This window comes from Pristiophorus japonicus, chromosome 10, assembly GCF_044704955.1.
Source record: "Pristiophorus japonicus isolate sPriJap1 chromosome 10, sPriJap1.hap1, whole genome shotgun sequence".
Classification (NCBI taxonomy): domain Eukaryota; kingdom Metazoa; phylum Chordata; class Chondrichthyes; family Pristiophoridae; genus Pristiophorus; species Pristiophorus japonicus.
In genome coordinates, this window is record NC_091986.1 from 140,453,153 (window position 1) to 140,480,166 (window position 27,014).

Genomic DNA, 27,014 nt, shown 5'->3' on the forward strand with positions numbered 1-27,014 from the left:
TGCGCCATTTCCACCCCTGTGGTGGGCAATGGTAGCCGACTGAGAGCAACCGCACAGTTCTCTGTGCCTGGCCTGTGGCGGATGGTATAGTTATACGCTGGTAACGCGAGTGCCCACTTTTGTATGCGGGCTGAGGCATTAGTATTTATCGCCTTGTTTTCAGCGAACAAGGATATGAGGGGCTTGTGATCGGTTTCCAGCTCAAATTTGAGGCCAAACAGATACTGATGCATTTTCTTTACCCCGAACACACATGCTAATGCCTCTTTCTCAATCATGCTGTAGGCCCTCTCCTGGAGGCATAGGCGACAGGTTGCAACTTCCCCGCAACGGTAGCTTGTAATACACACCCGACTCCGTACGACGACGCATCACATGCTAGCACAAGTCTTTTACACAGATTATACAATACAAGCAGCTTGTTGGAGCATAAAATGGTTCTGGCTTTCTCAAAAGCAATTACTTGTTTTTTTTTTCCCCATACCCAGTTCTCACCTTTAGGCAATAACACATGTAGGGACTCCAAGAGGGTGCTTAACCCCAGTCGGAAGTTACCAAAACAGTTGGAGTCCCAGGAACAACCGCAGCTCCGTGACGTTCTGTGGCCTGGGCGCGTTCCTGATAGCCTCTGTCTTGGCGTCTGGGCCGAATGCCGTCCGCCGCGATCTTTCTCCCCAAAAACTCCACTTCTGCTGGCATGAAGATGCATTTCGGCCTCTTCAGCTGAGGCGTAGGCGTTCCAGTCGCTGGAGGATCTCCTCCAGGTTTTGTAGGTGCTCGACGGTGTCCCGATCCGTGACCAATATGTCGTCCTGAAAAACCACCGTGCGTGGTACCGACTTGAGTAGGCTCTCCATGTTTCTCTGGAAGATCGCTGCAGCCAACCGAATTCCAAACGGGCATCTGTTGTAGACGAACAGTCCCTTGTGCGTGTTGATGCAGGTGAGGCCCTTCGAAGACTCCTTCAGTTCCTGTGCCATGTAGGCCGAAGTCAGGTTGAGCTTGGTGAACGTCTTGCCTCCTGCCAGCGTTGCAAATGGGTCGTCTGCCTCAGGTAGCGGGTATTGGTCCTGTAGCGAGAAACGATTAATAGTTACTTTATAATCACCGCAAATCCTGACCGTGCCATCACTTTTGAGTACTGGATCAATCGGGCTAGCCCACTCGTTGAATTCCACTGGGGCGATGATGCCCTCGCGTTGCAGCCTGTCCAGCTCGATTTCCATTCTCCCATATCATGAGGTACCACTCGCGCCTTGCAGTGAAAGGGTAGTGCCTCTGGGACCAAGTGGATCCGCACCTTCGCCCCGGAAAAGTTCCCAATGCCTGCCTCAAAAAGGGAAGGAAATTTGTTAAGAACCTGGGTACATGAGGCCTCATCGACATGTGATAGCGCTTGGATGTCATTCCAGTTCCAGCGGATTTTGCCCAGCCAGCTCCTTCCAAGCAGTGTGGGGCCATCGCCCGGGATAATCCAGAGTGGCAGTTCGTGCACCGTGCCCTTGTAGGTGACCTTGACCATGGCGTTGCCCAGGACAGTAATGAGCTCTTTGGTGTACGTTCTCAGTTTCATGTGGTTGGGGCTCAGGGCTGGTCTGAGTGCCTTGTTGCACCACAGTCTCTCAAACATCTTTTTATTCATGATGGATTGGCTAGTGCCAGTGTCCAGTTCCATGGCTACGAGTAAGCCATTCAATTTTACATTTAGCATTATAGGTGGACATTTCATTGAAAATGTGTGGACCCCGTGTACTTCAACATCTGTCTCCTCTCTCTGAGGCTCGAAATTGCTTTGGTCCACCGTGGACCGATCTTCATCTGCCACGTGGTGGTTAGCAAGTTTTGCAGAGCTTGCAGCTCGTCGGAAGTGCCCCCTTGTTCCACAGCTCTTGCAAACATACCCTTTGAAGCGGCATGAATAGGCTGAATGGAAGTCTCCGCAACGCCAACAAGGTGTGAATTGTCTTGCATTCATCCTTTGTTGCGGACTCTTGAGTCAGCTGGGTCACCTGAGGCCTGTTGGCAGTTGCAGACTCGTGGTTTCTGCCCAGTACATTTCTGCTCGCAAACACAGTTTCAGTTAATTTATGAACATTGCTAGCACTTGTGTGCTGAGAGATTTGTTTGGTGTTATCACTAGTGGACATAAATGCCTGTGCTATCGCAATGGCCTTACTGAGGGTCGGTGTCTCTACAGTCAAAAGCTTTCGTAGGATGGTCTCGAAACAAAAAAGTCTCTGAGCATCTACTCCAGGTAGCCATCAAACTCACATTGTCCTGCAAGTCGCCTTAGCTTGGCGACGTAGCTCGCCACTTCCTGACCTTCAGATCGCTGGCACGTGTAGAACCGATACCTCGCCATTAGCACGCTCTCCCTCGGGTTAAGATGCTCCCGAACCAGTGTACACAGCTCCTCATATGACTTATCTGTGGGTTTCACCGGCAGCCAGAAGATTCTTCAGGAGGCTGTAGGTCGGTGCCCCGCAGACTGTGAGGAGGACCGCTCTCCTTTTTGCAGCGCTTCCTTCTCCGTCCAGCTCGTTGGCTACAAAGTACTGGTCTCTCCTTCGATATAGGCTTCCCAGTCCTCACCCTCCAAGAACTTCTCCAGGATGCCCACAGTTTGCTGCATCTTTGCGTTGGATTCATATACTTGTCACCAGTTATTGTGTTCCTAACACACATGAGATTGCACACAGGGAGTTTAAAGTAACAGAGACCTCAGTCTTTATTAAGACACTCCAGAGTGAGGAACAGGCCTTAGGGGGCCAGCTTATATACATTGCTCCCAAGGGATGCTGGGATCCCTTGGGACTTCAGAGGATGCGCTCCCTGGTGGTGAAACATGGGAGTGCATGCTTTACAGATACACAGCATGTACCATCTACAAGATACACTGCAGCAACTCGCCAAGGCGTCTTCGGCAGCACCTCTCAAACCTGCAATTTCTACCACCTAGAAGGACAAGGGCACAAGGCAGATAACACCATCTCCTGCAAGTTCCCCTCCAAGCAACACGCCATCCTGACTTGGAAATATATTGACGTTCCTTCATGATCACTGGGTCAAAATCCTGGAACTCTCACCCTAAAAGCACTGTAGGAGTACCTTCAACACACAGACTGCAGTGGTTCAAGAAGGTGGCTCACCACAATCTTCTCAAACGCAATTAGGGATGGGCAATAAATGTTGAGCTTGCCAGCAACACCCACATCCCAGGAACAAATTTTTTAAAACTCTCCTACACATATTCATGGCCACCCCTCGACCTTGTCATCTCGCGTGGCCTCTCTATTCCAATGATCTCCGTCTCCGACCGTTTCCTTGAACCCCTCACCACCCACATCCCCTATCCCTTCCGACTGCACTTCTTTCTGCATCTACCGCTGGTAAGAATTCTCCCCAAGTCACTTACAACTGCACTTTCAAACTCTCAACTGTCTCGCCTTTGGCCTTGGTCAGAATACTCCTGTAGCTGTCAATCTGATCAACCACCCCCTCACCTCCACCTTTGATGCCCCCGTTTCCAGTAAAACCCTTTCTCTCTCCCACCCTGGTTGTGCTCCCATTTTCAGTCCCGCAAGGGGTGCACACTTCAGTGTATTTGGCACACACATTGTTTAGCCATCCATCGCCAGATCTGGCCTTGTGCTCCTCTGCCAAAACAACTTGCTGCTGCAGAATCATCATGGAAAACAAAGATAACCTTTGGCTTCTTTTCTCTAAGACCAACCATCTCCTTGAATCCCTCTTCCCTGCCCCTTCCACCATCACCTCCAGAAAAGTGCAAGGAGGTTAGGGACAACCATTAAGATTGAGACCTTGCACTCTGTTACCTCTGCAGCACCCTCCATTTTCCTTGGCCACCAAGCCAAACCTCCTCCAAGGTTCAACCATGCCCTAACTCAGTATCTTCCCTTATCCCCTCTCTGAGCTCATATTGTCCATGAAACCCACTTCATGCTCTTTTGTTCCATTCTCACTGAACTGCTGACCACCCTTCATGGCCCCATACTAATTGACATTCAGTGCTTCCCTTTCCTCGGGTACTATACGCCCTCTTTCAGTACTACCATCATTACCACCTCCTCAATAAACCCACCCTTGTCCTTCCACTCCATCGCCAATCTCCCTTTCCTCTCCCAAGTCCTTGAACATGTTACTACCTCTCAAATCCATGCCCAACTTTTCCGCAACTTTATGTTTGAAACTTTCCAATCTGGTTTCTGGCTCTTGGCACCGCATGGAAACAGCTTAATCAAAATCACAAGTGACATCAGCGTGACTGTGACCGTAGTGCACTTCCCTCCTCATCCTTATTAACCTCTTGGCATTTCATCTGGTGACCACACCATCCTTCTCTAACACTTCCCCAATGTTGTCTGGATCAGTGGAACTGCCCTCGCTCAGTTCGTCTCATTATCCAATTGTAGCCAGAGAATCTCCTGCAATGGTTTTTCTTCTCGCCCCCACACTGTTACGTATGAAGTTTCCTAAGGTTCTGGAGTCCTGCCTTTTCATTATCTGTATGTTGTCCCATGGCAGCATCAACCAAAACATGGGGTCAGTTTCACCATTTATGTTGACGACACCCAACTCGACCTCTCCATCACCCCTCTCCATTTAAATATTTGGAAGTCCAAAGCCATCATCTTTGGCACCTTTCACGAACTCTCTACCCTTGCTATTTATTCTGTCCCTCTCCTGGCCACTATCTTGGGTTGAACCAGATAGTTGGCAACCTCGACGTTTTATTAGACTCCGTGTTGAGCCTCCGACCATATATCCTCTCCGTCACAAAGACCACCTACTTCCACATCTGTAACATTGTCCATTTCCCCCTTGCCTCTTTCCATCTGCTGCTGAAACTCTCAACCACCTTTTTGTCACCTGCAGACTTGACTGTTCTAATGCTCTCCTAGAATGATACAGCATAGAAGAACGCCATTTGGCTCATTGTGCCTGTGCTGGCTTTTCGAAAAGAGCTGTACAATTAGCCCCACTCACCTATTCTTTCCCCATAGCCCTGAAAATGTTTCCGCTTCCAGTATCTCCTGGCCGACTGCCCCATCATAATAAGTTTATCCAAATTTCTGGTGCCCATACCATATCCTGTACCAAGTCTTGTTCACCTACCACCCCTGCTGTGCCTACATTACAACAGTGACTACATTTCAAAAATGAATTCATTGGTTGCAAGGCTCTCCTGAGGTTGTGAAATTAAAGTCCTCAACACGACCCATGTAAAGGATTTTTATAATTCCAGAATAATGCTTGTGTTTTGGACAGTACGATTAATTTGCGTGCAAAATTAAAGCACGTGGTATTGGGGGTAATCTATTGACATGGATAGAGAACTGGTTGGCAAACAGGAAGCAAAGAGTGGGAGTAAATAGGTCCTTTTCAGAATGGCAGGAAGTGACTAGTGGGGTGTACCGCAAGGTTCACTGCTGGGACCCCAGCTATTTACAATATACATTAATGATTTAGACGAAGGAAGTTAATGCAATATCTCCCAAGTTTGCAGATGACACTAAGCTGGGTGGCAGTGTGAGCTGTGAGGAGGATGCTAAGAGGCTGCAGGATGATTTGGACAGGTTAGGTGAGTGGGCAAAAACATGGCAGATGCAGTATAATGTAGATAAATGTGAGGTTATCCAATTTGGTGGTAAAAACAGGAAGGCAGATTATTATCTGAATGGTGAGAGATTAGTAAAAGTGGAGGTGCAACGAGATCTGGGTGTCATGGTACACCAGTCATTGAAAGTTGGCATACAGGTACAACAGGCAGCGAAGAAGGCAAATGGCATGTTGGCCTTCATAGCGAGAGGATTTGAGTATAGGAGCAGGGAGGTCTTACTGCAGTTGTACAGGGCCTTGGTGAGGCCACACCTTGAATATTGTGTACAGTTTTGGTCTCCTAATCTGAGGAAGGACATTCTTGCTATTGAGGGAGTGCAGTGAAGGTTCATCAGACTGATTCCTGGGATGACAGGACTGACGTATGAAGAAAGACTGGATCGACTAGGCTTATATTCAATGGAATTTAGAAGAATGAGAGGGGATCTCATAGAAACATATAAAATTCTGACGGGATTGGACAGGTTAGATGCAGGAAGAATGTTTCCGATGTTGGGGAAGTCCAGACCCAGGGGTCACCGTCGAAGGATAAGGGGTAAGCCATTTAGGACCGAGATGAGGAGAAACTTCTTCACTCGGAGAGTTGTGAGCATGTGGAATTCTCCACCACAGAAAGTTGTTGAGGCCAGTTCATAAGATATATTCAAAAGGGAATTAGATGTGGCCCTTACAGCTAAAGGGATATGGAGAGAAAGCAGGAATGTGGTACTGAAGTGCATGATCAGCCATGATCACATTGAATGGTGGTGCAGGCTTGAAGAGCCGAATAGCCTACTCCTGCACCTATTTTCTATGTTTATATGATGGTTAACGTGATGGCCATTTTAATTAATTTTACTGGGGTTCTGAGTGCAGATTTATTTCTGTGCCTTATTTTACTCCATCTTTCTCTCTGTCTCTCTCCATCTTTCTCTTTTACGTGGCTCAGTGTCAAATTTTATTTTATAACACTCCTGTCAAGTGCCTTAGGACATTTTACTACGTTAAAGGTGCTATATAAATACAAGTTGTTATTGTTTGCTGGTTTACATTGCCTCGCTATCTATCCCCTAATGTCTCACATTTAAAGTTCTCATCCTTGTGTTCAAATCTTTCATCGCCTCCCCTCCCTATCTCTAACCTTGTCCTTGTCCAAATCTGACCTTTTTGTGCAGCTGTTACTCATTTTGCCTCACCATTGATAGCCTTGCCTTCAGCTGTATAGGCACTAAGCTTTGGAATTCCCTCCCTAAATCTCTCCACCTCCCTCCTTCTTTGAGAACTGCCTTAAAACCCACCTCTTTGACCAAGATTTTAGTCACCCCATCTAACATCTCCTTCTTTGGTCAGTGTCATTTTTTGCCTAATTACGCGCCAGGTGTACCTGTAACTCATTGTTATAATGGATATTGATGATCATCTAGGTTTGGCAGGGAAGTGATTAACATGACATTATCTGCTTTGAAGGTCCCAGATGGTTCGGTTGCTGTTTGCCTGACAAAACTGACGACAGAATACGCGGCTCATGCTGCGGTCAGTAGCGATGCAGTATCAGAAGGAGGCCTGAAATAGGCGTTAGGATCCCGATTTGTGTAGGACAGGGCCTGTTCTAGATGGGCACCTTAGACAACGACAGGGTGCCCTAACCAAAATGGTGTTTGCACATACCCAGTGAGGAGTGAGCGCACCCTATTGCATCGTTTAGTGCCTGTTTTTTTTGTTTGCAAAATGGTAGCTGCACAATCCAATTTCTAGTCCACAATCTCTGCTGTTTCTGACATTGACTAGATGTTTCAAAAGATATTTTGAATACTCAAGACCATAATATTATTTCTCAAGATTGCCACAATTTCAGCTTGCCCAATGGTTTCACCAATAAATAGCTGAGCCAACAGATCAGGCAAGTTCCAGGTTGCATCCATACTTTGTGTTGAATTAACTGATCTCAGTTGAGTGACAGAAGGGACACTGGTTGGCCTCAGTGTTGTTGGATCCAGGAGGCAAAAATTAGGGGCTAGACTTTTGGCACATCATCGCCCATTTACTGCCCATATAAGAGCTGAGATGCAGGCTATTACCCATATTTGCTAAAAAGTGGAAACTAGCGCCGATTATCGCCCATTTATCACCGGCCCAACTATCGGCACACATGAATGTGCTGCATCACCCGGCCTAATTAAAAAAAAAATATGACATCGTCTGCATGCAAGACTGAGAATAGTGCTGAAAATGGAAACTTGCGCCCGATTATCGCCCAGATTATCGCTGACTGCAACTTTCGGCATTTCGCCCAGAATTCACCGAAAATGTCGCTGAAAAAAAGCTGCACTCATCTGATCTTAGCCAGGACTCGGCACTACGGATGCCATTTTGAAACTCGGAGAATCTGTACTAAAAGGCTGCTTGAAGTGTTTGTGAGGAGAATCAATTTGTGTGATTTTTAAGGGTCTTTTTGACTCTTGCCAATCATCTAATCACATTTTTATCTGTTGAGGACAAATTAAGGGCATTTATAGTGATTTACAATAATGGGGCCTGTAATTTCTCAACCAGTATTGGTCATTAATCGCATGTTGCAGAATAGAGACGGGAGAAGGTATATTGAGCCTTATGTGCCCAATCAAAGAGATGACAGACTGCTGCAGAGAAGGAGACATTACACTTAATGCATTTACGGAGATAAGCGATCATACCTGAACTTGTCCGATAACACGTGGGTTAGGAGGCTGCGCTTCCGAAAGGAGGTCATCAATGAGATATGCCAGCTGATTAAGGGAGATCTGCAGCCTACCAGCACCATCAGGACCTCACTGTCCATTGAGGTTAAGGTTACTGCGGCACTTTCCTTCTACGCATTGGGCTCCTTTCAGGCGCCAGCTGGTGACATTTGCGGTATCTCTCAGCACGTCACACATTGCTGCATTCGACAGGTGACCGAAGCCCTTTACGCACGCAGGATGGACTTGAAAAGCTTCCCTATGACCAGGGAGGCACAGACTGAGAGGGCTTTGGGTTTTTCACGAATAGCAAACTTCCCCAAGGTGCAGGGAGCAATAGACTGTACACTCATCGCCCTGCGAGCACCTTTACCGGATGCAGAGGTGTTTCAGAACCGAAAGGGATTCCATTCCCTAAATGTGCAGCTCGTTGTCGACCACGAGCAAATAATCATGGCAGTAAATGCAAATTTTCCAGGCAGCATCCATGATGCGCATATCTTGTGTGAGAGCCCTGTCTCTGACCTGTTTAACAGTCAGCCACAAGGTCTTGGTTAGATGCTGGGGGGGGGGAATAAAGGATATGGCCTTGCCAGTTGGCTCATGACCCCCCTCCGTAAGCCCCAGATGGAAGCCGAGGAGAGCTACAATGAAAGCCATATAGCTACACACCATGTCGTTGAAAAGCCAATTGGAGTGCTGAAGCAGCGCTTCAGATGCCTGGACCACTCAGGAGGCAACCTACGTAGAAACATAGAAAATAGGTGCAGCAGTAGGCCATTCGGCCCTTCGAGCCTGCACCACCATTCAATAAGATCATGACTGATTATTCACCTCAGTACCCCTTTCCTGCTTTTTCTCCATACCCCTTGATCCCTTTAGCCGTAAGAGCATATCTAACTCCCTCTTGAATATATCCAATGAACTGACATCAACAACTCTCTATAGTAGGGAATTCCACAACTCTGAGTGAAGAAGTTTCTCCTCATCTTAGTCCTAAATGGCTTACCCCTTATCCGAAGACTGTGTCCCCTAGATTTCCCCAACATCGGGAACATTCTTCCTGCATCTAACCTGTCCAGTCCCGTCAGAATGTTATATGTTTCTATGAGATCCCTTCTCATCCTTCTAAACTCCAGTGAATACAGGCCCAGTCGATCCAGTCTCTCCTCACATGTAAGTCCTGCCATCCCGGGAATCAGTCTGGTGAACCTTCGCTGCACTCCCTCAATAGCAAGAACGGAAAAAGATTGGGAGCGCGATAGTGATAGGGGATTCGATGGTGAGGGGAATAGATAGGCGTTTCTGCGGACGCAACCGAGACTCCAGGATGGTATGTTGCCTCCCTGGTGCAAGGGTCAAGGATGTCTCGGAGCGGGTGCAGGACATTCTGAAATGGGAGGGAGAACAGCCAGTTGTCGTGGTGCACATTGGTACCAACGACATAGGTAAAAAAAAGGGATGAGGTCCTACGAAAAGAATTTAAGGAGCTAGGAGCAAAATTAAAAAGTCGGACCTCAAAAGTAGTAATCTCGGGATTGCTACCAGTACCACGTGCTACTCAGAGTAGGAATCGCAGGATAGCGCAGATGAATACATGGCTTGAGCAGTGGTGCAGCAGGGAGGGATTCAAATTCTTGGGGCATTGGAACCGGTTCTGGGGGAGGTGGGACCAGTACAAACTGGACGGTCTGCACCTGGGCAGGACCGGAACCAATGTCCTAGGGGGAGTGTTTGCTAGTGCTGTTGGGGAGGAGTTAAACTAATATTGCAGGGGGATGGGAACCTATGCAGGGAGACAGAGGGAGACAAAAATGAGGCAAAAGCAAAAGACAGAAAGGAGATGAGGAAAAGTGGAGGGCAGAGAAACCCAAGGCAAAGAACAAAAAGGGCCACTGTACAGCAAAATTCTAAAAGGACAAAGGGTGTTAAAAAAGCAAGCCTGAAGGCTTTGTGTCTTAATGCAAGGAGTATCTGCAATAAGGTGGATGAATTAACTGTGCAAATAGATGTTAACAAATATGATGTGATTGGGATTACGGAGACGTGGCTCCAGGATGATCAGGGCTGGGAACTCAACATTCAGGAAGGATAGAATAAAAGGAAAAGGAGGTGGGGTAGCATTGCTGGTTAAAGAGGAGATTAATGCAATAGTTAGGAAAGACATTAGCTTGGATGATGTGGAATCTATATGGGTAGAGCTGCAGAACACTAAAGGGCAAAAATCGTTAGTGGGAGTTGTGTACAGACCTCCAAACAGTAGTAGTGATGTTGGGGAGGGCATCAAACAGGAAATTAGGAGTGCATGCAATAAAGGTGCAGCAGTTATAATGGGTGACTTTAATATGCACATAGATTGGGCTAGCCAAACTGGAAGCAATACGGTGGAGGAGGATTTCCTGGAGTGCATAAGGGATGGTTTTTCAGACTAATATGTCGAGGAACCAACTAGGGGGGAGGCCATCTTAGACTGGGTGTTGTGTAATGAGAGAGGATTAATTAGCAATCTCATTGTGCGAGGCCCCTTGGGGAAGAGTGACCATAATATGGTGGAATTCTGCATTAGGATGGAGAATGAAACAGTTAATTCAGAGACCATGGTCCAGAACTTAAAGAAGGGTAACTTTGAAGGTATGAGGCATGAATTGGCTGGGATAGATTGGCTAATGATACTTAAGGGGTTGACTGTGGATGGGCAATGGCAGACATTTAGAGACCGCATGGATGAATTACAACAATTGTACATTCCTGTCTGGCGTAAAAATAAAAAAGGGAAGGTGGCTCAACCGTGGCTATCTAGGGAAATCAGGGATAGTATTAAAGCCAAGGAAATGGCATACAAATTGGCCAGAAATAGCAGCGAACCTGGGGACTGGGAGAAATTTAGAACTCAGCAGAGGAGGACAAAGGGTTTGATTAGGGCAGGGAAAATGGAGTACGAGAAGAAGCTTGCAGGGGACATTAAGGCGGATTGCAAAAGTTTCTATAGGTATGTAAAGAGAAAAAGGTTAGTAAAGACAAACGTAGGTCCCCTGCAGTCAGAATCAGGGGAAGTCATAACGGGGAACAAAGAAATGGCAGACCAATTGAACAAGTACTTTGGTTCAGTATTCACTAAGGAGGACACAAACAACCTTCCGGATATAAAAGGGGTCAGAGGGTCTAGTAAGGAGGAGGAACTGAGGGAAATCTTTATTAGTCGGGAAATTGTGTTGGGGAAATTGATGGGATTGAAGGCCGATAAATCCCCAGGGCCTGATGGACTGCATCCCAGAGTACTTAAGGAAGTGGCCTTGGAAATAGCGGATGCATTCACAGTCATTTTCCAACATTCCATTGACTCTGGATCAGTTCCTATCGAGTGGAGGGTAGCCAATGTAACCCCACTTTTTAAAAAAGGAGGGAGAGAGAAAGCAGGGAATTATAGACCGGTCAGCCTGACCTCAGTAGTGGGTAAAATGATGGAATCAATTATTAAGGATGTCATAGCAGCGCTTTTGGAAAATGGTGACATGATAGGTCCAAGTCAGCATGGATTTGTGAAAGGGAGATCATGCTTGACAAATCTTCTGGAATTTTTTGAGGATGTTTCCAATAAAGTGGACAAAGGAGTACCAGTTGATGTGGTATATTTGGACTTTCAGAAGGCTTTCGACAAGGTCCCACACAGGAGATTAATGTGCAAAGTTAAAGCACATGGGATTGGGGGTAGTGTGCTGACGTGGATTGAGAACTGGTTGTCAGACAGGAAGCAAAGAGTAGGAGTAAATGGGTACTTTTCGGAATGGCAGGCAGTGACTAGTGGGGTACCGCAGGGTTCTGTGCTGGGGCCCCAGCTGTTTACATTGTACATTAATGATTTAGACGAGGGGATTAACTGTAGTATCTCCAAATTTGCGGATGACACTAAGTTGGGTGGCAGTGTGAGCTGCGAGGAGGATGCTATGAGGCAGCAGAGTGACTTGGATAGGTTAGGTGAGTGGGCAAATGCGTGGCAGATGAAGTATAATGTGGATAAATGTGAGGTTATCCACTTTGGTGGTAAAAACAGAGAGACAGACTATTATCTGAATGGTGACAGATTAGGAAAAGGGAAGGTGCAACGAGACCTGGGTGTCATGGTACATCAGTCATTGAAGGTTGGCATGCAGGTACAGCAGGCGGTTAAGAAAGCAAATGGCATGTTGGCCTTCATAGCGAGGGGATTTGAGTACAGGGGCAGGGAGGTGTTGCTACAGTTGTACAGGGCCTTGGTGAGGCCACACCTGGAGTATTGTGTACAGTTTTGGTCTCCTAACTTGAGGAAGGACATTCTTGCTATTGAGGGAGTGCAGCGAAGATTCACCAGACTGATTCCCGGGATGGTGGGAGTGACCTATCAAGAAAGACTGGATCAACTGGGCTTGTATTCACTGGAGTTCAGAAGAGTGAGAGGGGACCTCATAGAAACGTTTAAAATTCTGACGGGTTTGGACAGGTTGGATGCAGGAAGAATGTTCCCAATGTTGGGGAAGTCCAGAACCAGGGGTCACAGTCTAAGGATAAGGGGTAAGCCATTTAGGACCGAGATAAGGAGAAACTTCTTCACCCAGAGAGTGGTGAACCTGTGGAATTCTCTACCACAGAAAGTAGTTGAGGCCAATTCACTACATATATTCAAAAGGGAGTTAGATGAAGTCCTTACTACTCGGGGGATCAAGGGGTATGGCGTGAAAGGAGGAAGGGGGTACTGAAGTTTCATGTTCAGCCATGAACTCATTGAATGGCAGTGCAGGCTAGAAGGGCTGAATGGCCTGCTCCTGCACCTATTTTCTATGTTTCTATGTCCTTCCTCAGATTAGGAGACCAAAACTGAAGACAATATTCCAGGTGAGGTCTCACCAAGGCCCTGTACAACTGTAGTAAGACCTCCCTGCTCCTATACTCAAATCTCCTAGCTATGAAGGCCAACATACAATTTGCCGCCTTCACTGCCTGATGTATTGTATGCCAACTTTCAATGACTGATGAACCATGACACCCAGGTCTCGTTGCACCTCCCCTTTTCCTAATCTGCCGCCATTCAGATAATATTCTGTCTTCTCGTTTTTGCCCCCCCAAAGTGGATAACCTCATCTTTATCCACATTATACTGCAATTGCCATGCATTTGCCCACTCACCTAACCTGTCCAAGTCACCCTGCAGCCTCTTAACGTCCCCCTCACAAGTCACACCTCCACCCAGTTTAGTGTCATCAGCAAACTTGGAGATATTACACTCAATTCCTTCATCTAAATCATTAATGTATATTGTAAATAGGTGGGGTCCCAACACTGAGCCCTGCGGCACCCCACTAGTCACTGCCTGCCATTCTGAAAAGGACCCGTTTATCCCGACTCTCTGCTTCCTATCTGCCAACCAGTTCTCTATCCACGTCAGTACATTACCCCCAATACCATGTGCTTTTATTTTGCACATCAATCTCTTGTGTGGGACCTTGTCAAAAGCCTTTTGAAAGTCCAAATACACCACATCCACTGGTTCTCCCTTGTCCACTCTACCAGTTACATCCTCAAAAAATTCTAGATTTGTCAAACATGATTTCCCTTTCATAAATACATGCTGACTTGGACTGATCCTGTCACTGCTTTCCAAAAGCGCTGCTATTTCATCTTTAATAATTGATTCCAACATTTTCCCCACTACTGATGTCAGGCTAACTACCCATTTTCTCTCTCCCTCCTTCTTTAAAAAGTGGTGTTATATTAGCTACCCTCCAGTCCATAGAAACTGATCCCGAGTCGATAGACTGTTGGAAAATGATCACCAATGCATCCACTATTTCTAGGGCCACTTCCTTAAGTACTCTGGGATGCAGACTATCAGGCCCCGTGGATTTATCGGCCTTCAATCCCATCAATTTCCCGCCTAACAAGGATTTCCTTCAGTTCCTCCTTCTCACTAGACCCTCGGCCCCCTAGTATTTCCGGAAGGTTATTTGTGTCTTCCTTCGTGAAGACAAAATGAAAGTATTTGTTCAATTGGTCTGCCATTTCTTTGTTCACCATTATAAATTCACCTGAATCTGACTGCAAAGGACCTACATTTGTCTTCACTAATCTTTTTCTCTTCACATATCTATAGAAACTTTTGCAGTCAGTTTTTATGTTCCCAGCAAGCTTCCTCTCAAACTATATTTTTCCCTTCCTAATTAAACCCTTTGTTCTCCTCTGCTGAATTCTAAATTTCTCCCAGTCCTCAGGTTTGCTGCTTTTTTTGGCCAATTTATATGCCTCTTCCTTGGATTTAACACTATCCTTAATTTCCCTTGTTAGCCACGGTTGAGCCACCTTCCCCGTTTTACTTTTACTCCAGACAGAGATGTACAATTGTTGAAGTTCATCCATGTGATCTTTAAATGTTTGCCATTGCCTATCCACCGTCAACCTTTTAAGTATCATTCGCCAGTCTATTCTAGCCAATTCATGTCTCATACCATCGAAGTTACCTTTCCTCAAGTTCAGGACCCTCGTCTCTGAATTAACTGTGTCACTCCATATCTTAATAACGAATTCTACCATATTATGGTCATTCTTCCCCAAGGGACCTCGCACAACAAGATTGTTAATTAGTCCTTTCTCATTACACATCACCCAGTCTAGGATGGCCAGCCCTCTAGTTGGTTCCTCGACATATTGGTCTAGAAAACCATCCATGATACACTCCAGGAAATCCTCCTCTATCGTATTGCTACCAGTTTGGTTAACCCAATCTATATGTAGATTAAAGTCGCTCATGATAACTGCTGTACCTTTATTGCACGCATCCTTAATTTCTTGTTTGATGCTGTCCCCAACCTCACTACTACTGCTTGGTGATCTGTACACAACTCCCACTAGCGTTTTCTGCCCTTTGGTATTCCGCAGCTCCACCCATACAGATTCCACATCATCCAAGCTAATGTCCTTCCTTACTATTGTGTTAATTTCCTCTTTAACCTGCAACGCTACAACACCTCCTTTTTCCTTTCTGTCTGTCCTTCCTAAATGTTGAATACCCCTGGATGTTGAGTTCCCAGCCTTGGTCACCCTGGAGCCATGTCTCCGTGATGCCAATTATATCATGTTTGTTAATTGCTGTCTGCGCAGTTAATTCATCCACCTTATTACGAATACTCCTCGCATTGAGGCACAGAGCCTTCAGGTTTGTCTTTTTAACACACTTTGCCCCTTTAGAATTTTGCTGTAATGTGGCTCTTTTTGATTATTGCCTTGGGTTTCTCTGCCCTCTACTTTTACTTTTCTTCTTTCTGTCTTTTGCTTCAGCCCCCATTTTACTTCCCTTCTCTCCCTGCATAGGTTCCCATTCCTCTGCCATATCAGTTTAACCCCTCCCCAACAGCACTCTTAAACACTCCCCCTAGGACATTGGTTCCGGTCCTGCCCAGGTACAGGCCGTCCGGTTTGTACTGGTCCCACCTCACCCAGAACCGGTTCCAATGGGCCCAAGTTTCGGGCCGCGCCTAAAACGGCGCAGCCCGGACCTGGACGCCCGTTTTTCGCGCCACAGAGTGCGCCTAAAAAAAACTCACCTATTCTCCGGCTCCCTGCAAGTCCTCTGGAGCTGGGCGCGGTGCAGCATGAGCTGTGGGGGGCAGAGCCAGGAGACTGCGCTGAAAACAGTGCCGGGACCTCTGCACATGCGTGGTATAGTGGGCGCGCATGTGCAGTAGTTCCAGGCGCCCAAAACTGTCGGAGGGGCCCGAAGCACGCAGCCCCGAGCCCTGGCCGAATGGCCTCACTGGGGCTGCATGTGGGAGATAAGGCTCACCTCCCACCCGACCCGACTTGACTCCCGCTCTCCCCACCCCGGTGACCCAACCTCCGCTCCCCCACACCCCCCCCCGCCCGGCGACCCGACCCAACCTCTGCGCCCCCGACCTCCGTGACCGCCCTCCCCCGCGACTCTCTTTTCCCCCCCCCGACCTCCGCGACTCTCCCCACCCCCGACCTCCGCGACTCCCGACCTCCGCGACTCTCTCTTCCCCCCCCTCCCCCATGATCTCCGCGACCTCCTCCCCCCCCACCCCGCGGACCCGGGGCCCAAGACCCGACGCCATCTATCTATAAATCCAACCCTAAGTCTTGGGCCCGGCCGTTCTGCCTCCTTCTCTCCCTCCCTCCCCTCTCCTTCCCTCCCCCCCCTCTTCTTCCCTCCCTCCCTCCCCTCTCCTTCCCTCCGTCCCTCCCCTCCTTCCCTCCCTCCCCTCTCCTTCCCTCCCTCCCTCCCCTCTTCTTCCCTCCCTCCCTCCCCTCTTCTTCCCTCCCTCCCTCCCCTCTCCTTCGCTCACTCCCTTCCCTCTCCTTCCCTCCCTCCCTCCCTCCCCTCTCCTTCCCTCCCTCCCTCCCCTCTCCTTCCCTCCCTCCCTCCTTCTCTCCCTCCCCTCTCCTTCCCTCCCTCCCCTCTCCTTCCCTCCCTCCCCTCTCCTTCCCTCCCTCCCCTCTCCTTCCCTCCCTTCCCTCTCCTTCCCTCCTTCCCTCTCCTTCCCTCCCTCCTTCCCTCTCCCCCTCTCCTTCCCTCTCCTCCTCTCTCCTTCCCTCCCTCCCTCCCTCCCTCCTTCCTTCCCTCCCTCCCTCCCTCCTTCCTTCCCTCCCTCCCTCCCTCATCTCTCCTTCCCTCCCTCCCTCCTTCCTTCCCTCCCTCCCTCCCTCCTCTCTCCTTCCCTCCCTCCCTCCCTCCTCTCTCCTTCCCTCCCTCCCTCCCTCCTCTCTCCTTCCCTCCCTCCCTCCTCTCCTTCCCTCCCTCCCTCCCTCCTCTCTCCTTCCTTCCTCCCTCCCTCCTCTCTCCTTCCTTCCCTCCCTCCTCTCTCCTTCCTTCCCTCCCTCCCTCCTCTCTCCTTCCCTCCCTCCCTCCTCTCTCCTTCCCTCCCTCCCTCCTCTCTCCTTCCCTCCTTCCCTCCTCTCTCCTTCCCTCCCTCCCTCCCTCCTCTCTCCTTCCCTCCCTCCCTCCCTCCTCTCTCCTTCCCTCCCTCCCTCCCTCCTCTCTCCTTCCCTCCCTCCCTCCCTCCTCTCTCCTTCCCTCCCTCCCTCCCCTTCCCTCCCTCCCTCCCTCCTCTCTCCTTCCCTCCCTCCCTCCCTCCTCTCTCCTTCCCTCCCTCCCTCCCTCCTCTCTCCTTCCCTCCCTCCCTCCCTCCTCTCTCCTTCCCTCCCTCCCTCCCTCCTCTCTCCTTCCCTCCCTCCCTCCCTCCTCTCTCCTTCCCTCCCTCCCTCTTCTCTCCTTCCCTCCCTCCCTCTTCTCTCCTTCCCTCCCTCCCTCCTCTCTCCTTCCCTCCCTCCCTCCTCCCCTCCCTCCCTCCTCTCTCCTTCCCTCCCTCCCTCCTCTCTCCTTCCCTCCCTCCCTCCTCTCTCCTTCCCTCCCTCCCTCCTCTCTCCTTCCCTCCCTCCCTCCTCTCTCCTTCCCTCCCTCCCTCCTCTCTCCTTCCCTCCCTCTCTCCTTCCCACCCCCCTCTCCTTCCCTCCCTCCCTCTCTCCTTCCCTCCCTCCCTCTCTCCTTCCCTCCCTCCCTCTCTCCTTCCCTCCCTCTCTCTCTCCCTCCCTCCCCCCCTTTTCCCCCCTTTCTCCTCCCCCCTCCCTCTCTCCTTCCCTCCCTCCCTCTCTCCTCCCCTCCCTCCCTCCCTCCCTCCCTCCCTCCCTCCCTCCCTCCCTCCCTCTCTCCCTCCCTCCCCCCCTTCCCCCCCTTTCTCCTCCCCCCTCTCCCCTCTCCTCTTCCCCCCCTCCCCTCTCCTCCCCCCTCTTCCCCCCCCTCCCCCTCTTCCCCCCCCCTCCCCCCCTCCCCTCTCCTCCCCCCCTCTCCTCTCCCCTTCCTCTTCCCCCCCCCCCTCCCCTCTCCTCCCCCCCTCCCCTCTCCCCTTCCTCCGCCCCCCAACCCCCACCCCCCTTCTCCCCCTCCCCCACCCCCTCCCCTCGCTGTCAGAAACACAGACACTGACAGACAGAGAGTGAGAGAGACACACACAGACAGTCAGAGAGATAGAGACACTGACAGAGAGACACAGTGGGGGCTGTCCCAGCACACTGTTGGAGGACTCCCGGTGCTGCAGTCAGTAAGTACAAAATGTTTTATTTACTGATTTTTTAATTTTTTATTAATTTTTTGTTTGTTTGATTTATTGGTTCATTTATTGATGTATTTATCCTTTATTATTGATGATGGCTCTTTATTTGTAAAACTGAAGTGTTTAATGTTTGTAAACTTCCCTTTTAACCTTTTAAACCCCCCCCCCCCCCGCCATTTCCTACACCTGATTTGTAACCTACGCCTGATTTTCTAAGTGTAGACAAGGTTTTTCTGAGCGTAACTCCATTCTAAGTTAGTTTGGAGTATGTTTTCACTGCCTAAACTTTCAAAACGGGCGTAAGTGGCCGGACACGCCCCCTTTTGGAAAAAAAAAATCTGTTCCAAACTGAAACTGTTCTAACTGACTAGAACTGGAGGAAACTAAATGCCGAGAATTGCAATTTCTAAGATGCTCCATGCTAAACCAGTTGCTCCAATAAAACAGGAGCAACTCAGGCCGAAACTTGGCCCCAATGTCCCAGTAATTTGAATCCTTTCCTTCTGCACCACTCCTCAAGCCACATATTCATCTGAGCCAACCTACGATTCCTCTGACTAGCACGTGGCACTGGTAGCAATCCTGAGATTACTACCTTTTTAGGTCCTACTTTTTAATGTAACTCCTAGCTCCCTAAATTCAGCTTGTAGGACCTCATCCAGTTTTTTACCTACCGTATATACTCGCGTATCATGCGACTTTTGAAGACCTAAATTGTAACCTAAATTTGGGGGGTAGCATGATACGCGAGATACAAAATTTGCGGGTGTGAAGTGCTGGCCAAGATTAGGCTGTTAGCCAGTAAATGCCCATTTTTCTTGCTTCTCGTAAAGCATAAAGTCTTATTTTAGATCGTGTTATAATATAACCATTTTCTCGATTTTTGGACACCCACTTTGATACTTTATCTTCTAAATGCGGCCAATGACATTTCGACCCGCGATTTGCGCATTTATAGGAAGGAGTTTCCTTCAATTTTTCTTTTTGTTTTCTCCAGTTTCGGACACAGCTTTCTCCGACACCAAACAGCTTTGCAGCTTTATCGTTGTTGCTTTGTTCTGCTTCGGCAACAACTTGCAGCTTAAATTTGGCAGTATATTTCTTCGCAGATCTTTTCTCCATAGTGGCTAAGGGTAGAATGTAAAAATATATTTGTCATAGTTTACTATCTTAGATGAGATTTGGAACGAAATACGGTAACTGTTTATTATCGTACTGAGAAACAGCAAAACAGCTGTTTCTCATTCGGTTGTTTACGGCGGAAGAGTCGTTTCATGATTCAGTTGTTAAGGTCTGTATTCGATCGTTGTTATGTGTTAGGGTACTTGTTACGTGTTGGGTACTTGTTAAATTTGTTTGAAAGCCTAGCCTAGTGTCATCTGGTATCTCAAAAAAGTGACTCGCATGATACATAAGATATATGATAAAATCATGTTTTGGGGACGAAAATTTAGGGGTCGCATGATACGTGAGATCGTAGGATACGCGAGTATATACGGTATATCATTGGTACCTATATGCACCACGACAGCTGGCAGTTCACCTTCCCCCTCCAAAATGTCCTGCAGCCGCTCCGAGACATCCTTGACCCTTGCACCAGGGAGGCAACATACCATCTTGAGTCTCGATTGCGGCCGCAGAAACGTCTGTCTATTCCCCTTACAATAGAATCCCCTACCACTGTAGCTCTCCCACTCTTTTTCCTGCCCTCCTGTGCAGCAGAGCCACCCACGGTGCCATGAGCTTGGCTGCTGCTGCCCTCCTCTGGTGCGTCATCCCCCCCCCCCAACAGTACCCAAAGCTGTGTATCTGTTTTGGAGGGTATGGCTGCAGGGGACCCTTGACTACCTTCCCTGCACTGCTCTTCCTGCTGGTCACCCATCCCCTATCTGTCTGTAACCATTACCTGCTGTATGACCAGCTCACTAAACGTGCTATTCACGGCATCCTCAGCATCGCGGATGCTCCAGAGTGAATCTACCCACAGTTCCAGTGCCACAATGCAGTCTGTCAGGAGCTGCAACAGGATACACTTCCCGCACATGTATTCATCAGGGACACTGGAAGCGTCCCTGAGTTCCCACATAGCACAGGAGGAGCATGACACGTGTCTGAGCTCTCCTGCCATGACTTAACCCTTAGATTAACTTAATTTGGCAACAACAATGATAAAGGTTACCTACTGATAAAGGAAAAGAAAAAGAAAAACTGCTCGCCAATCTCCAGCCAATCATTTATCCCCTTGGCTGTGATGTCACCCTTCGATTTATTTCTACTTCTTTTTTGCCTTCTCTCCCTGCACCAACTGGCCTCCTCGATGCTGCTCCGCCGACCTTGGGTCTTTATAGGCCTCCCCAGACTCCCATACCGCCTCCTTGACACTGCCGACGCTCCTCTGCCAACCTTGGGCCTTTTTGGCCTCCCCTGCGCAGGTTGTTGAGTTCATTATGGTGTACTGCATGTTGCATAACCTAGCTATAAGGAGAGAACGACAATTGCCAGATGGGACCGCCGGTCCACCTCAGGAGAGAGGGGAGGCGGACGAGGAGGAGGATGATGACCTTGGGGAGGACAATCAGCTGGGTGATGAACCCATGCCCTCCCCCCCCCCCCGCAAGACTGGAAAAGTTCCATGGTAGTTATGCAGCTGCAAAACTCTTGCATCTGCAGCTCATAAATGAACGCTTTGCGTGAACTTACATTGGCGATGGTTACAGTTGCATTACGTTTCATCCTTGACTGGTCATGGCCATTGTTTCCAACCATTGTTTTACCTTATGTTATTAGAAGACACTTGAGGACAATTGTAAAGTTAAATAAAAATGTTTAATAATTAAAGACAAATTTGAATTTTTTTTTAGAACAAACATATATAACATCTCACCGCCCCCCCCGCCAACCCCGAACAGTCAACAACATTTTTAACACAATAATACCATAACAGCATCCTCCCACCATCCCCAACAGTGAACATTTAACAAAAATGTATTTTTAACAAGAACTAAGGACTATGTACAGCACCCCCCCTTCCTCCCTACCTGCGGCCACGCTTCCCTCCTGAACCTTGACTCTTCTCCCCCCCCGCCCCCCCCCCAGTAGTAAGCCCCGAGTAATGGGACCAGGACGTCTTGCAGCAGAAGACCTCAAGGCTTGCTGGCGGGTGATGTGACATTGGCAGAATCTCCTCAGTGGCTGGAAGAGAAGACATTTCCAAAGAAACGTCTTCCAAATCAGAAGGAAGTTCTTCCTCCTGTCTCACATCTGTCCTGATGGGATGGCTCCTTGGGGTGCAGTGCCGTCTCCCGACACTATCTCAAGCCGCAAGGCATGGACAGCGTCTGTCGTTTGCCCCATTGCCACAACTATCTGATCCATGCCCTCCGTTATTTGTGCGGACATTGTGGCAATGTTTCCGGTGAACCCAGCAAACGCCTGGAGGAGCTCTCGACCTATGTCGACGCTCGCCCTTGACTGCGATACCATGTCCTCGTTAGGATCTGCCCGTCGCAGCGTGTGCCTACGTCGCCGACTCAACCTCCATGGGGTCGGCGTGGGCGCTGGACGCCTTGGGGTGGCCTGCTGCAAGCTGTTTGGCCCCGTTACTTCACCTGTCGATGAAGACATGGCCACAGGTACTACAGATGACAAGTGGTGGTCATCCTCCTCCTCGGAGGTCTCCTCTTCTGGACCTGTGGTAATGACCACCTGTAGCGGCAAAGGAGTTCTTGCAGGGGCCTCCCTTTGCGTCTCGGTAGCTGCAAAACATAATTGAGGTTATTAGAAGAGAAGGTAGATATGAGAATGCACGAGGAGCAACACTCCTGCAACAAATGTGAATGAAATGTTAAATCATATGGTTATACATCTATGGAATTCTCTGCCCCAGAGAGCTGTGGCGATAGATTTTTGAGCGATAAGAGAATAAAGGGTTATGGGGAGCCGGCAGGGAAATGGAGCTGAGTCGATGATCAGATCAGCCATGATCTTATTGAATGGCAGAGCAGGCTCGAGTGGCCAAATGGCCTACTCCTGTTCCTATCTCTTATATTCTTAACCCGAGAGTAATGCAGAAGCTGCATGCATAACATGACATCATTCATATATTATAATGAAATGCTGTTAAATTACTTTAAATTACCACTGCTTTACACATTACTCACATGATGCAACAATGGGATCTGCATCACCACGGGTGGCAGAACAACTGGCTGCCCACTAGTGCTGCAGCACGTTGTTCCAAATCAGCGAGCGGCTGTACTTCAGTCGGGCCTCCTCCGGTAAGCCTCCGCTCTGTCTGATTCTTAGATATCTTCCTCTGCAAACATGACGAGCATGGCATAGCTAATTGACTAGGTAGTATGACAAAAAGACAACAGATTCTAACGTTATATGCTAATACGGTTTGTATCCACAATAGATGCATGGTTATAACATCTACATTCAGAGAAAATATTTTATAAGATCGTGTTTAGGAACTAATGTTTGATACCAAACATCTCGCGTACAATCTCCAGGAAGGGCCCCATCCACAGGCCGTTGCATTATGTGCCTGAGGGGAGGTAGGTGGTTTATTTGACTCGATGGAGGTCCCTCAGGGGGATGGGAAATCAGGACCACTGGTGAGTTCAGCAATGACAAGAGTATAATGGGAGGGTGCAGTGTCCATAGGCTGTGCTCGGAGACCTCCATGTGGCCGGAGCTAATGTCCCAAAGTGTCACAGGGCAGACAGTGAGCAGGGCAGCTCTCCCCCAGTCCAGGCTGGGTTATTGTGTGAATGACAGCAGCCGGAGAGACTCACACAGTCTGGGTAAAGGTGACCGGTCCCCTCAGTGCTCAGTTGTGTCCTATCCACCAACGTAACCAAAAAGGAGATGGTGCCCAAATTAGACTTAGAGCGCAGGTTCTGACCCCAGTCCAAATCTTAGCAGGGAAGCTACGCAAGATTACCCAGCTTCATTACAATCCAACAGATTTACATATTCAGTGGATCATTACAATTTAAAATCTCATAATTTAATACTTACACTTGTGGAAGCAACCAGGCTGTTCCACCTCTTGCGGCACTGGTCCGACTCTCACCTATCGTGGGACGCCAAGGAAACAATATCGGCGATCTCACCCCATATTTTTTGATAAATCCGGGGTGGAGGTTTCCCACGTCCAGCCCGGGTTAATTGGCCCCACTGAGTCTCGACCTCATTCAGTAAGGCCTCATTAGCCTCGTTTGAAAAGGCTTTTGCCCTTCTCCCTGAAACCTCCTGCAGACTCTCTCCCGAATCCTCCTGGGACATTTGCATCATTTCAACTTTAAGCACTCCTTCACAATCAACCCTCTTCAAAAGCTTCCTTCTCTCTCTCCCTTCCTTTGCCTTCTGAGCATGCGCAGATGACCCCTGACCTCCCGAATCGCGGGAAAAGATCTTCGCTTAAAAAAAAGCGCATGCGCAGAACGGCCGTTGCTATGGACGCCAGCCTTGCACAACTGAATACATCGCGAAGGCCCATTTCACATCGCTAAGGCCCATTCACATAGCTAACACTATCGCCCAAAATAAAAAGCCAAAACTAGCGGTCAAAAAAATGGGCGATATTCCAGCGATCCTAAAAAAAATTTAAAAATCACCTAAGGTCAGAAATGTTGCGCATTTTGGGCGATAACGATCATCCTTGAAAGTCTAGCAACGTATGTTTCCTGTTCCTGATTATTATCCGTGCTGTGGAAGTGTGTTGGGTGAGGATAGGGTTGTATAGTCTGTCAGTACTCATTGTCAAGTTAATTATGGCTGCTGGACAGGTATCCAGTAGGCAACAGGCACCCAATGAACTATAACCTCACAAGGAACCTTCAGGAGAGGAGACAACAAAATTAGCAACAAAAAAAACTCAATTTCAGAAGTGGAAGTTTTGTTTCCATTAGCCATGATGGCTAGATGCAACAAATAAATTTATCGGTATCCATTAATGTTCAGTGCTATTCACTCTCTTTGTTATTATTTACGTAAGGATTAACTTGGATGTGGTGAGGAAATATGGAAAGGCAATTATGCTGCAAACACTTCCTACAAAGAGAATTTCCTAATACAAACACTTTACTTTTGGTCTGATGTAAGAAAAAGTTTTTTTTAACCAAAATTGGGTGTGGGTTGAATGAGGTGTGTAGTTGTAGTCCGTACTATTTAATAAATCTGAATACCTTTTATTTACCTTTTCCAATTTAAAAAAGCCGGTAAAGATAGATTACTAACAATAATACTGGGTTGTTGAATGTTTATGGTTTGTAGCAGTAATATGTAATAATTGCAAATTTACTCTAGCAGTCCATGATTACTTCAACTCTGCGAAGACTAGGAGAAGAACTGTACCGAGGAACTGTGACCCGGATAGTGCAGGAAAGTCCTTCGGAGTCTATTGCAGAAGCCAAACCTAAGGCATCCGCGTTCCTCAGGAGCTCTGATCTTAACATCCGATTTTTGTCTGCTCTCAGTATCCTGAAAACAATTACACAAGGTGAGCAGAAACTTTTAGCTAGAAAGGAACTGATTCATTTTTATAACTTGCTGAGAGCAACAAACCAAAACACAGATTCTGGCTTGTTTCAGGTACAGCTGGAAGATCCCTAATCCAGAGACAGTTCAGGGTCTGACTTACTATCTTTTTCGTGCAAGACTTGATATAGTATCCTAAATTAAATATTTTGAATATATTAGAAAGAATTTTCACTTGGAACCATAAAAGTATATAGCTTAGAAGGAGATTATTCATTGCATCATGTCTGCGCCAGTTCTTTGCTTGAGTAATCCAAAACTAATTCTGAACCCCGTCCCCTCCCCGTAGCTCTGTATCTTCTTTTGCTTCAATGTGTATTGAATTTTCTCTCAAAAGTTGCAATGCTCTCTGCCACAACCAGTCCCTGTGGGAAATGCATTCTTTGCTCCAACAGCCCGCTGTGTAAATAAATTTCTCCCAACCCATCTCCTCATTCTCTTAGTGACAATTTAAAATTAATTACCATTTGTTACCGACTCCCCAACCAAAGGAAATTGTCTTTCCTTATTCATTCTGTCAAAACTCTTCATAATTTTAAAAACCGTTGTTAAATCTGTTAACCTTTTCTGTTCCAGTGAAAATAGTCCCAGTATTTCTCATGACTCAATAGCTGTAGTTTCCCATCCCTGGCATTATCATGATGAATGTACACTGAACAGGCTTCATATTTTAATGTCCTTTTTAAAATAGGGTGCCCAAAACTGAACATAGTACTCTAACTGTGGCCTAACTAACATTTTGTACAAATTTATTTGGTTACTCTTATACTCTGTGTTCCTATTTATAAAATCTAAAATGCTTTTCGCCTTTTTTATAGCTTTATCTGCATTTGTACTTGAAAGGAATTATAACAACTACTTGCATCTATATAGCACCTTTAACTTTAGAAAAACGCTCAAGCCGCTTCATAGAGATGCAAGAAAAAAGAGCACTGAGCCAAAAAAAGATAGTGGGCTGGAAATTCGCCAACCTGGTGCCTGGTTTTTCGGCGATATTTCACCGTTTTTGGCACCATCAGAAAAACTGATACAAATATTTAAGATCCTGCCACTCCTTTTATTCTCCACAGTTAAACTCCCTCATTCATTCCTGAGGAGTTTTATCCTCTAACTTTTCTTTTACTTTTTATATAGGGCCTGAAATTGGCCGACATACCGCCACGTATCGGCCCAAAATGCGATTTTGGTCAAAAAATACCTACATACCGCCGACATACCGGTTGGCAGAATATTCATCATTGACATACTGCTGACCGGTATGCACATCATCTGCCATGAGGGACTGCCCACATACCCCCCAAAAAGTCTGATTTCCATAGCATACCGCCTACATACCACCGGAGCTGCATAACGTCTTCGAAAGGCGGTTTTATGCGATCTTAAATGGGTGGGGATGGGCGGAGTGCATGGATCTGCCATTTTGGAAATCTGGAACTGTCAGCTAAGGCAGCACCTCTGTATTTCTGAATGAACAGTGATGTTACAATGCAATTTAGGATGGAAAAGGTATTTTTATTGTTACTGAGTAACTTATTAAGATAGAAGGTATTGAAAAATATTGTGGAGATTAAAAAAGAATGGGGCCTGTACTATCTCAGCCTGTATTGCTGACAACCTGTCTAATGAAGGAATCAGATGTGAGAAGGTTTATTGAGCAGAGTTATAAGGGTAATGGAGGAGGTCGCAGACTAATGAGGAGGAGGAGGAGGAGGAGGAGGAGGCCTTCCCTGATGACTGTTACCCCCAAAATTTGACACCACACAAGAGTGCTTACATTAAATTCAAATGTTTATGTAAAAATCTCAAATATACAATAATTTTAAAACTTTGTAAAACTTACAGCTCTAAAACAACTTTAATAACAACTTTAACAAACTAAACTTAAATTATTCAATGCACAAGTACAACAAAAAGACCCTTTACTGGCCTCGGCCACGACCTTGCCCCCGGCCACGACCGCGTGCTACACCACCCTTGGAACTATTCCCGGCCTTCCCTTTCCCAGTGCCCCTGAGCCTGTATCTCCCCGTGCTGGTAC

At 47.6% G+C, this 27,014-nt stretch overlaps 1 protein-coding gene across 5 annotated transcripts in view; it reads left to right on the forward strand.

The window, feature by feature from the left end:
• The window catches only part of LOC139274813 (coiled-coil domain-containing protein 138-like), a 164,441-nt gene that overhangs the window by 110,175 nt on the left and 27,252 nt on the right, over nt 1–27,014 (forward strand). For 4 of the 5 annotated variants that reach the window (XM_070891504.1, XM_070891506.1, XM_070891507.1 and 1 more), the window contains one exon: nt 24,746–24,938. In XM_070891504.1, the coding sequence (XP_070747605.1) occupies nt 24,746–24,938 (193 nt within the window). The remainder of the gene's footprint in view (nt 1–24,745; nt 24,939–27,014) is intronic. The other variant, XM_070891505.1, reaches the window with a different exon arrangement.